At 51.0% G+C, this 12,738-nt stretch overlaps 1 protein-coding gene across 2 annotated transcripts in view; it reads right to left on the bottom strand.

Annotated features, from left to right (window-relative positions):
• The window catches only part of UBE4B (ubiquitination factor E4B), a 73,533-nt gene that overhangs the window by 1,824 nt on the left and 58,971 nt on the right, over nt 1-12,738 (bottom strand). For both annotated transcript variants that reach the window (XM_077249656.1, XM_077249655.1), the window contains 5 exons: nt 8,104-8,248; nt 7,797-7,931; nt 7,513-7,704; nt 7,215-7,389; nt 6,411-6,557 (listed from right to left, as the gene is read on the bottom strand). In XM_077249656.1, coding sequence (XP_077105771.1) covers nt 6,411-6,557; nt 7,215-7,389; nt 7,513-7,704; nt 7,797-7,931; nt 8,104-8,248 — 794 coding nt within the window. The remainder of the gene's footprint in view (nt 1-6,410; nt 6,558-7,214; nt 7,390-7,512; nt 7,705-7,796; nt 7,932-8,103; nt 8,249-12,738) is intronic.

Raw genomic sequence — 12,738 nt, 5'->3', positions numbered from 1 at the left:
TTTACGGTGAGTACACAAAAATCTCCTTTTCTCCTACACCTCATTGGGGGACACAGGACCATGGGACGTCCTAAAGCAGTCCCTGGGAGGGAAACAAAATTAACTGCAATTGCTGCTTGTACCCACAAGTTACAGATGCGGCACAGCCGCCTGCAAAATTCGTCTGCCAACGGTCGCATCTGCCGAGGCCGGAGAGTGAATATGGTAATGTTTTGTAAAGGTATGCAGGCTGGACCAAGTCGCAGCCTTACAAACTTGTACTGCCGAAGCTTGGTGCCGGATGGCCCAAGACGCACCCACTGACCGAGTGGAGTGAGCCTTAATCCCTGCTGGGACAGGAAGACCTCTGACTCAGTAGGACTCTTGAATAGCCGAAAAATCCATTTGGCTATTGTCGCCTTGGAAGAGGGAAACCCTTTCCTCGGTCCTTCCGGGAGCACGAATAGGGCATCTGACCTGCGGAAAGATGCTGTCCGCGAGATGTATCTCCTAAGAGCTCTCACTAAATCCAGTGTGTGAAGGGCCTTCTCGATGTGATGGACTGGTGCCGGACAGAGTGACGGTAAGACAATCTCCTCATTGAGATGAAAAGAGGATACAACTTTCGGTAGAAAAGACAGGGATGTCCTCAAAACCACCTTATCCTGATGAAAATTCAGGAACGGAACTTGAGAGGACAGAGCCGCCAGCTCGGAGACTCGTCTAATAGAGGTGACCGCCACTAGAAAAGCAACTTTCCATGAAAGAAGAGACAGAGAAACCTCCTGTAGAGGTTCGAAAGGAGCCTGTTGCAAAACTCCGAGGACCAGATTAAGATCCCATGGTTCCAACGGCATCCTATAGGGGGGGGGCGCACGATGGGAGACTCCTTGAATAAACGTCTTGATCTGTAATCTGTTGGCAATCCTGCGTTGGAAGAGGACAGACAGGGCTGAGATCTGCCCCTTGAGAGAACTAAGGGCGAGACCCAAGTCCAAACCCGTTTGTAAGAACTCGAGAATGGAAGGAATGGAAAAATGTAGAGGAGAACGTCCTCGGTCGCTATACCATGAAAAGAAAGTCTTCCAAGTGCGATGATAGATACGCATAGACGTAAGCTTTCTAGCGCTGATCATGGTAGGTATGACTTCTGGAGAGAAACCTGCCTGGGTTAGGACCCAGTACTCAACGGCCATGCCGTCAAACACAGGGCCTCTGAGTTCTGGTGATAAAAGGGGCCTTGAGATAGCAGATCTGCGTGATTCAGTAATCGCCTGGGAACGTCGGCAACTAGCTGAACTAGCTCCGCGTACAACGCCCGGTGCGGGCAATCTGGCGCACTCAGGATTACCGGTACCATCTCCGTTCTGATTTTCTTGATGACTCTCGGCAGGAGAGGAAGCAGGGGAAATATGTACGGAAGCCGAAAATGATGCCACGGGAGTACAAGAGCGTCTGCCCCGATGGCTGCAGGATCGAGCCATGAATTCGGGAACCTTGGAATCCAGCCGTGAGGCCATCAGATCCAAGTCCGGGATTCTCCAACGACAGCAGATCTGGTGGAAGATCTCCGGATGGAGAGACCACTCCCCGGAGTCGAGGCATTGCCGACTGAGGAAATCTGCCTCCCAATTGTCCATTCCCGAGGATGTGAACCGCAGAGATCATTGAGCGGTTTTCCTCGGCCCATCGGAGGATGTGGCCTACCTCTGTCATGGCCGCCCTGCTGCGGGTTCCCCCTTGGCGGTTGATGTATGCCACTGCAGTGGCGTTGTCGGACTGAATCCTGATTGGGCGACCTGCTAGAAAGGGATGGAACTGGAGAAGTGCCAGCCTGATCGCCGGATTTCCAAGATGTTGATTGGAAGGCGTGATTCCTGGGGGGACCAGCGGCCCTGAGCAGTGTGATGAAGGAACACCGCTCCCCAGCCTAGAAGACTGGCGTCTGTCGTCACAACCAGCCAGTGTACTGGAAGAAAAGACTTCCCTTGATTCAGGGAGGATTTCAATGTCCACCACCTGAGAGACTGTGACTCGCTGGGGAAGGAGGAACCGACGGTCTAGGGAGAACGGGTTCCTGTCCCAAACAGCCAGGAGGGCATGCTGTAGGGGACGGAGGCGTAGTTGGACATAGCTGCTACCATCCTGTCGAGGACTCTCATACTGAGGCGCAGAGAGTGAGAGCGAGGCTGAGAGAGTTTCTGAGCTTCTCGCTGTAAGACTGAGATCTTTTCCGGGGGAAGAAGAACCAACCCCCGGACAAGTCGAGTATCATTCCTAGTAAGGAAATTCGCTGAGCCGGTACTGGTGAAGATTTTTTGAAGTTTATCTTCCAACCCAGGCGAGAAAGGGTATCTATTGTGATGGCCACGGCTTCCTTGCAGGAGAGGAAAGAGGGGCCTTTGATGAGGATATCGTCTAAATACGGGAGCGCCATCAAGCCTCGGGTGTGGAGTATAGCCACGGCAGCCGCCATGACCTTGGTCAATACCCTGGGAGCGGTGGCGAGGCCGAAGGGCAGAGCAACGAATTGGAAGTGATCTTCCTGAACTGCGAAGCGAAGAAACCTTTGGTGAGAAAGTAAAATAGGAATGTGGAGGTATGCGTCCTGGATGTCTGTAGACGCCAGGATCTCGCCTTTTTCCATGGAGGCGATGACAGAACGAAGAGATTCCATCCGGAACCATCGCACCCTGACGAACTTGTTCAGCAGTTTTAGGTCCAGTATGGGCCATACTGTACAGTCCTTCTTTGGAACAATGAAGAGGTTTGAATAAAAACATTGAAACCTTTCGTTTTGAGGGACCGGAATAATAACTCCGTCTTTTCTCAGAGAGCTTATAGCTTTGAAGAACTCTGATGCTTTTGCCCTGGGAGGAGAAGACAGGAAAAAACGGTTTGGAGGACGAGATAAGAGATCTATCTTGTATCCGGAGGACACCAGACCGCGGACCCACTCGTTGAGAATGACCGAGAGCCACGCGGCACTGAAAGAAAGCAGGCGGCCGCCTACTTTGAGGGTGTCCCCCGGATACCGCAGTGAGTCATTGTGTGGAAGGTCTGCCCGTTCTGGCGCCTCTGGATCCCGGCTGCCTTGGCCTGCCTCTCCATGAAGGGGAAGGCTTAAAAGAGGTCTGCGAACCCCTGTCTCCACGTTGTGCCTGGCCAGAACCGGGAGATGTGGAAGTAGAGGACCAGTTTGAGTTGTAACGAAAAAAATCGGGACCGGGCCTGTGGTTTTGGGTTCTGAAATGGCCGAGAGGGTCTCTGTTGTGGAAGAAATTTACTCTTCCCTCCAGTGGCGTCAGAAATTAACTGGTCGAGCTTTTCGCTAAAAAAGGCGACCGCTCTGATATGGGAGAGTCAATGACTTTTTAGAAGTAGAATCCGCACGCCAGTCCCTGAGCCATAAGGACCTCCTGATGGTGATGGCATTTGCTGCTGCTTGAGAAGCGCAGTCAGCGGCATCCAGGGACACGGTCACTACAAAATCTCCAGCTCTGGCTATCTGAGTAGTGAGGTCTGCTATCTCGGGGGGAAGATTGGTATCCAGCACTGCTGAAGACAAGACCTCAGCCCAGTGGGTCATAGCCTTAGCCACCCACGTAGTGGCAAAAGAAGGAAAGAGTGCGGCCGCCGAGGCTTCAAAAGATGAACGCGCCATATTGTCGATCTGACGATCGGTTGGATTTTTAATAGAGGCGCCCTCCGAGGAGGGTAAAACAGATTTCGCATCCAGGCGCGATACCGGAGGATCTACTGGGGGAGATTGTGACCAATCTTTTCTTAGATCCTGGGCAAAGGGATATTTGGACTCCATGGGCTTCTGCCCTGTGAATCGTTTATCTGGACGGATCCTGTGAGATTCAACAATTTGCTTAAACTCGGGATGAGTGGCGAACACTCTGTGAGCTCGTTTGGTCCTCTTAAAGGACAGGGCATGATCCATTTTAGATAAGGGTTCCTCCTCAAGTCTCAAAGCCTTATTCACTGACTCAATTAGAGAGTCGAGAGTCTCCTGATCGTGATGAAATTCCTGATCTAGGGACGTATCAGAATCGTCCTCTGAAACAGGTTCTCTACTAGCCCCGATGGAAGGGGAGAGAGAAATGGAGCTCTCAGAACCCGAAAACCGGTGATGGTCTGGGGATATAGCATGAGTCCTTTTCCTGGAAGAGTGAGAACTCCTTGGCAAGGTATGATCCCTGGAGTACGAGGGGTTCTGACCATCGGAAGCATCGTCCGTATTAGTGCCCTGGTTAGAGGAAGGGTCTCAGAACGAGTCTAATGCTTTTGCCAGGGATGCCATAGATCGGGTAAGGGAGGTAGCCCACTCAGGGGGACTAGGCTCACTGGGTTCAGTATCAGCAACAGGTGGTTCCTGAACCATCACTGGTTCACAAGCTGTGCACAATGCAGTATTGTGACCTCGGGGTAATGATACATTACAAGAGGTACATGCAGCGAAAAATACAGTGTGGGTTTTCCCCGACTTTTTCTGAGGCTTTGGTGAGACATAGTAAAGCCTGTAGGAAGCGCTTACTAGCAGGGGAAGGGTTAAGCTATGCTTCTGGAGCTTACCCAGGTCCTATGTCTTGAGTCCCCAGGGAGGTCCGCAGTGTAGGCAGAGAAAAAACGCTAGTCCTGAGGGCTGTGATAGGAAACGCTGGAGCAGTGCTGCAGCATCAGGGCTGTGGGTGTCCCAAGATGGCTGCCGAGACCAGGAAGTGGGAGCTCATCACAGGGAACGAGAAGCGGCAGGAAAAGTGGGTGGGGCTAACTGCCGGTGGGCGTGGCCAAAACTCCGGCCTGTATTGAGGAAATTTTTTTTTTTTTTTTTTACTTCTCTGCGGTTGCGGCCTGCAGCGCCGTGACCGCTATTAGCGCCAACATTAGCTGCAATCCTTCGTGGGGTTGCCGCACTGCGGACCACCCACGGACACAGGTGCGGACCTCCCATACCCCGGGGACCAGGACCCCCCAGCGTCTTGGCCCCCGCAATGTACTCACGGTAAATGCAGTGGGCCAGTGCTCAATCCACTGTCGCCATAGTCAGGGAGGGGGTGGAGAGCTTCTGCCACCATGTGTCATCCGCTATATCAGTGGTGATGCAGAGGAGGGCTGCACGGACGCCATATATATCATGTCCGGCTATGCACCTGGCTCCAGGAGAGGTAGATGGAGGGCTACTCCATGTGGTCGCCTACTATGGAGGGGGGAGATCGAAACGCGAAGGAACTGTCGCCCGTAATATATGAGCTCAGGGCTGGCATCCAATGTTGCAGGAAAGGATACAGGAGGGACGCTCCACGTACTAGCCTGTTGATGGTTCGGGGGAGATCGGAACCTAGAAAGGATCCGTCGCCCCCATTCGCTCCGTTAAGGAAAAATAGAATAAAAAGTAAAAAGCTAAAATAAAAACGGTGGGGTCTGAAACAGACCCAAGTGCCTCCTACAGACACTAAGCAAGAACTGGTTCACTGAGAGCCAGAAGGAGGGTGTATCCTGCAGGGGAGGAGCTATTCTTTCTGTATTACTTAGTGTCCTCCTAGTGGCAGCAGCATAACACCCATGGTCCTGTGTCCCCCAATGAGGCATAGGAGAAAAAAAATTGGAAACTGGTCACACACTGGGAACAAGCTCACTGATGGATTCTCAGTTAACCCATTCTGCAGCTAGCAACAGACAATAATACAGAGGCTGTAGAAAGCAAAACGTGCATTTTTTTCTAATTAAACACAATTACAAAAATGATTTTTAGCTAGTAATACACTTATTTAAGTTTAAAAAAAAACAAAAAAACAGACTCCTCCATGTGCTCCGCTACATTCATTCATTCTCGATGGCACTGCCGAACAGAGCTGAGCAATACTCTTATCTCCAGTAGTCCCATGGACAATGCATGAGCGCAACCATCATTCCTTTTCAAAAGCCTTGTTCTCAGGACCAGTGCGGGGGTCTGAGCAGTTGGGCCCCACACTAAGCAACACCCTATTGCGTATACCGTATACTTTGGATTGACCATATATACAGATCAGACCTGTGTGCGATGGAGATTTTGTCTTCTATTTAACTGTAGAAATAAAAGACACCTCCGCCCATAGTCTGTCTGGACGGTAACACCCTGATGAAGGCATCTAAAGCCACATTAAGACGGCTATATATCAGGTGTGCCAGGAAATGTGGCCATTATTGCCTTTCTTAACGATTCAATTACGGCACAGGAATGCAACTCCCTTACATGACAGATTACAGAGAGTCACTGCACCGATAAAACCGGCGGCAGGCAAAGCAATGTGGGTCACAGTCTCCAGTATAAATGAAGCACGTGACCGCAGCTCTGTTCACTTCTATGGGACAGATGCGATATCTTTGGACAGTGATAAATGTGTAACCTGAGACTACACATAGGGAAGCGGCGTGCGTCAGACCTGGTTCAAGCATGTTCTCCGTGAGCGTTTGTCTATTGAAGGGATCTGTAGAAGAATTGAGGAGATGTCTCAGGATGATCGAGCGGTCCATGATGGTCCCAGATGGCAATCTCACTGGCTCCGACATCAAAGTGTCCATCAGTGGATCTGGGTGTGATTAACAAAAATCATTATTCTGTAAAAGCAATGTGTAAAAATACAAATATTTACCCCTAATAGACCGTCACCTACAGGTTGTGATACCCATCTGTATTCTGATGGGAGCTACTGAGCAGCATAAAGGCCCATTATAACATTAATTTCTAGCATTTACAGGGAATAGGTCGTCAAAGCATACCCCTTTAACCGAAGAAGTGTTCCTTAGGGACATTTGATGGATGCAAATTTCCTTTTAGTTCCCATGTGTGATTGTAGACATTATTTAAAAAAGGTCCTTTACAAATAAATTCAGTTTTACTATATTTTATATTCCCTCTATACACTTGAATCTGCAATCGTTGGAATGCTTGCACATTCAACAATACTCCAATATTGCAATATATACAAAAAATGGCGGTGACAGGTGCCTTCAGTAGGCATCCAGCTGTGAAGTAAACACATCATCACCCCTTGATTGACAGAAGCTTTTAAGAGGGTAAACAGCAGTGATCAGAGGAAGCTCTGAGGCAGCAATCCATACACCGGCACCAAATGCAAGACTTGGATATAAACCCCAGATCATAAAGGAGTTAAATGCCTTTAATAATGCAGACACCATTGAAGGCTTTCTAACATCACACTTCTTTTTCCTGAGTAATAATATACCTCTGAACTCATCTGGAGCATCACTATAATCGATCTCTGCCCGGGCGTTCCTTGCCACAATCTCCTCCACCTTCTCCGCCAAGAGCTTGAACTTCTCGATGGCAATCGTAGATTTAATTCCGGCCTTCTTCATTTTGGATATGACCTCTTCGAAAAGTTCTTTGCTATAGGATCTCTGGGGAAAAGTCACAAATGCATTTGTCATTTCATTCTGCTCCTGAATCTACGGTGACATCCGAGTGCTGAATGCCTGCAGACGGCTATCCATAGGTAACAGAAGTATGGTTGTCATACAGACCTGGTCATCCGCTATGGCCTTTGCAAATCGGGCACAGTCTAAATGTAGGTAGATATCCGTAAGCTGATCCAGAAGTTTCTTTGGCTCAAAACCATACTTCTCTGGGTTCTCCACCTTCAAGTCTCGACACTTCGGCCCACATAACTGCTGCAGGTTAAAATTGAGCATGGCTGCTAACCGGGGACCTAGCTCCTGCAGAATAAAGAAGCAGAATATACACCGGCAAGGATTAGGGAGGTATACAACAGGATCCACCATCAGAAAGTCCAAGGTGCAGCACTCACGGGTCTAAGGAACGGTTTTTGCACTTGTTTGGTAAGAATGTGGAACATGTCAACAGTCTCGGTGGCTAAAGCAAGATAGGACCGGGAGACACGCTCATCTTGGGCCAGCTGGGACTGGCGTGCTTGCTGCTGATCCTGAAAAGAAAATGCAATGGTATCAGAACTTCCAGCAACAATCATCAAACTTCCTACAATATGGCACATCAGTACAGCACAGGCCACGCAAGAGCCTGTTACCACCGAGCGGTGCCCTCCTCCGCTCCGACAGCCCCGTGACGCAGAAGGCAAACTGCATTGTGACACTAACCCGAGGCAGCTGATCCCAGTGCTCCTTGTTCCTCATCTCCTCTTGCATTTCATGGATTCGCTTCAGGGACTCCAAGCTCTCGTCCAGAAGGAAGGTGGTGTCATTAATCAGCATGTTTATGTATCGCACAAACTGCTTCCCAGAGCTGCAAATACAAGAGCGTTGTCAATATCTATCCCTTACCCAAAAAGCAAAAAATCAAAAAGGCATCACAGTTAAACAGGTCACAACATGAGCAGATTTAGGAGACACAATAGATACACAGATTAGATTATCTGACACGTGAACACTCAGTTTTCCTGGTTTATTAATCGGTCATGCAAATGTTTCTACCAATATCAAGGCATTTCCACAAGCTGCATTAGGTGGAGTAACTCTTGGGTAATTGTGTTTGACGGCCTCCAAACATCCAAACTCCAGAAAAACAAATCTGCTTTTAAGACCTTGACACATATCAAGGGAATCTGTCACCCCCCTCAGGCGTTTAACTAAAAGAGCCACTTGTGCAGCACTGATGCTGCATTCTGACAAGGTGGCTTTTAGTTATGCCCCCTGCACACCCTGAAATAAACGCTTATAAAATATGCCCCTCATACCGTGAAATCGTCCCGGGGGCAGGTCTTTCCCCCCTAATCAGACACAGCACAACCGTCACTCCGGGCCTGTGCGCGCAGACTCCTCTTGCTTCATTAGCGTCCCTGGCGCCTGCACTGTAAGTTCGAAGGGCAGCGCAACTGCGCATGCCCGGACAAAAGCAGGATTTTTGGTTGCTTACCGTAAAATCTGTTTCTCGGAGCCTCCATTGGGGGACACAGGAAACATGGGTGTATGCTGCTGCCACTAGGAGGCTGACACTATGCACAAAAAAAGGGAGCTCCTCCTCTGCAGTGTACACCCCACCGACTGGCATTATACACTTCAGTTGGTGAGAATGCAGTAGGAGATAAATAACAAGGTTGAAAACCATAACCACAAACATGAGAACTGTAAACGTGAGTCATAGAACATAGAACAGTCATAGAACATAGAACAACAGGAATTGAACAACATGGGAGGGTGCAGTGTCCCCCAATGGAGGCTCCGAGAAACAGATTTTACGGTAAGCAACCAAAAATCCTGTTTTCTCTATCGCCTCTCATTGGGGGACACAGGAACCATGGGATGTCCAAAAGCAGTCCCTGGGGTGGGAAAAACAAGACTTCCATCAGGTCAGAAGACTCACCACTGCCGCCTGCAAAATCCTTCTGCCTAGGCTGGCGTCCGCCGAAGCGTAGGTATGGACCTTGTAAAATTTGGCGAACGTGTGGATGGAAGACCAGGTTGCCGCTTTGCAAAGCTGTAGGGCGGAAGCCCTGTGGTGTACCGCCCAGGAGGCGCCGACAGCCCGGGTAGAGTGAGCCTTTATCCCAGGAGGGGGCACTCTGTTCTTGACCCGGTAAGCCTGCAAAATTGCCGATCTGATCCAGCGAGCAATAGTCGCCTTGGAAGCCGGCAGGCCTCTGCGCGTGCCATCAGGAATGACCAAAAGAGAATCCGTCTTCCGGAAAGCGGACGTTCTATCCAGGTAGATCCTCACTGCCCTGATGAGGTCCAGCTTGTTCAACGATCGCTCCAGAGGATGAGTCGGAGCTGGACAATAGGAAGGTAGAACAATGTCCTCGTTGAGGTGGAATGTGGAAACCACCTTAGGAAGAAAGGAAGGCGGAGGCCTGAGGACCACCTTGTCCTGGTGGATAACCAAGAAAGGAGGTCGGCAAGAGAGCCGCCAACTCGGAAACGCGGCGGATAGAAGTGATGGCTACAAGAAAGGCCACCTTCCAAGACAGAACTGATAGGGGAACCTCCCCGAGAGGCTCAAAGGGGGAAACCCTCAGAACGTCCAGTACCAAATTTAAGTCCCATGAATCCACAGGGGCCCTGTACGGAGGGACAGCATGGGCAACTCCTTGAAGGAAGGTCTTAACCTGTGGCCGAGAAGATAAAGTCTTCTGAAAAAGGATGGAGAGCGCAGAAACCTGGCCCTTCAGGGAACTAAGAGCAAGGCCTGAATCCAAACCTGCCTGAAGGAAGGCCAAAATGGAAGGCAGGGAAAAGGACATAGGTGAAACGCAGTTGGACTCGCACCAACGGAAGTAAGCCTTCCAGGTACGATAGAAGATCCTGGAGGACGAAGGCTTCCTAGCCTGGATCATGGTGTGAATCAACCCGGTCCGAAAGGCCCAACGCTTTTAGAACTGCGGTCTCAACAGCCACGCCGTTAAACTGAGCAACCGAGAATTCGGGTGGCAGATCGGACCCTGAGACAGAAGATAGGGCCTATCTGGAAGGCGCCAGGGAGCATCCGCGAGAAGGTTGATGATGTCCGCAAACCAGGCTCTCTTGGGCCAATCCGGGGCGATCAGAATGACCGACACCCCTTCTGCTTTGATCTTTTTCAACAGTTTGGGAAGCAAAGGAAGGGGTGAGAACAGATAGGGCAGTACGAACTGTGACCAAGGAATGGCCAAAGCGTCGACGCCCACTGCAAGAGGATCGCGAGACCTGGAGACGAACCGAGGAACCTTCCTGTTCATTCGGGACGCCGTGAGGTCCACATCTGGAGTCCCCCATCGAAGACAAATCTGATGGAAAACCTACTGATGAAAGGACCATTCCCCTGCCGCGACACCCTCGCGGCTGAGGAAGTCAGCGGCCCAATTGTCCACGCCGGGGATATGCACCGCGGATATCACCGGAACCGTTGCCTCTGCCCAGAGGAGGATCTTGGATACCACGGCAAGGGCCAAGGAGCTCAGAGTCCCCCCTGATGGTTGACATAAGCCACAGCCGTGGCATTGTCTGTCTGGATGCGGATTGGAAGGCCCCTGAGAATCCTTTCCCAGTGACGGAGGGACAGAAAAATGGCCCAGATCTCGATGACGTTGATCGGCAAAGTTGACTCCTGCGCCGACCAGCGGCCCTGTACAGTCAGGTGGCGAAACACCGCACCCCAGCCGAGCAGGATGGCGTCCGTCGTCACCACTTGCCAGTTTACTGGAAGGAAGGACCTGCCCTGGGAGACGAGAGGTGACGAGAGCCACCAGTTGAGAGACCGTTTGACCCGGGGAGAGTCGGATCGGGTGGTCCAGGGAGAAGACGGACCTGTTCCACTGAGACAGGATGGCTTGCTGAAGAGGTCGCGAGTGAAATTGGGTGAAGGGAATCACTTCCATTGTCGCTACCATCCTCCCCAAAACCTTCATGGCCGATCGGAAGGAGGGAGACCGAGGGCCCTGGAGCAAGCGTACGTCCCGACAAAGGATGGATCTCTTGTCTTCGGGAAGAAAGACTTTGGTCTGACGAGTGTCGAATAGCATGGCCAGAAAGACGATGCGCTGAGGAGGAATAAGGCAGGACTTCCGGTTGACCAGCCACCCGAAGCGGGCTAGGGTGTCGAGGACGATGGACAGACTTTCGTGAGCCTGAGAAAAGGACGGAGCCTTGACCAGGATGTCGTCGAGGTATGGAAACAAAACCAGGCCTCTGACCCTCAAGATGGCTATCAGCGCCGCCATGATCTTCGTGAAGACCCTGGGAGCGGTTGCAAGACCGAACGGCAGGGCGACGAACTGAAAATGATCCTGGAGAACCGCAAAGCGCAAGAATCGGTGATGTCCCGGAAATATCAGGACATGAAGGTAGGCGTCCTGAATATCTATGGAACACAGAAATTCCTGAGCTTCCATGGAAGCAATTACTGAACGAAGGGATTCCATCCTGAAGTGATTCAGACGAACTCTCCTGTTCAGCAATTTGAGATCCAGAATGGGCCGAACCCTGCCGTCTTTTTTCGGTACCACAAAAAGGTTTGAATAGAAACCTGTGAACCGTTTTTTTTCTGGGACGGGAACGATCACCCCGGCTTTGAGGAGAGAAGCGATGGCTGCGAAGAAACCCGGAATTAGAGCGGTGTCTTTTGGCGGTCGGGATTCGAAGAAACGATCCCGGGGTCGAGAGATGAACTATTTTGTAGCCCGAGGATACAACTTCCCTGACCCAAGCGTCCTCTACTGAGGAGATCCATACGTCCCTGAAGAAGAGGAGACGGCCGCCCAGTCTGGGAAGTGGACTGGGGTCTTGCCGAGAGTCATGCCGAGGTGGATCTTCCAGTCATGGACCTGGAGGATCTACCCTGGGAGTAGCGAGGATGCCAGGAAGGAGTGGGCCTGAAGGATACAGTCTTCTTCTCTTGGCGTGCCTGTGGCCTCTGTTGCTGCTGGGAGAAGGAGTTTGACGCCGCGAAGCAACGAAAAGGCCGAAAGGACCGAAATTGCCATCTAGGAGGAGGGCGGCGAGGTTTAGCCTGGGGAAGAAGAGAATGTGTACCTCCGGTGGCGTCCTTAATGATTTGGTCCAGCTTAGAACCAAAGAGACGTGAGCCTTGAAAAGGTAGGCTGGTAAGGGACTTTTTGGAAGACAAGTCCGCCTGCCAGGCCTTGAGCCAAACGGTCCAGCGGATGGCAACAGCATTGCTGGATGCCTGAGCTGCACAGGACGCGGCATCCAGAGAAGCGGAGACCAGGTATTCACCTGCGTGAGAAATCTGGTTGGCAAGTTCCGCCAGCTGTTCGGGTGCAGCCCCGTCCAGGATGCCTC

Source organism: Ranitomeya variabilis, chromosome 4 (genome assembly GCF_051348905.1).
Source record: "Ranitomeya variabilis isolate aRanVar5 chromosome 4, aRanVar5.hap1, whole genome shotgun sequence".
In the NCBI taxonomy this organism is placed as follows: Eukaryota; Metazoa; Chordata; class Amphibia; order Anura; family Dendrobatidae; genus Ranitomeya; species Ranitomeya variabilis.
Note: the sequence above shows the minus strand (reverse complement) of the source record. Positions and strands in the feature narration are given on the sequence as shown.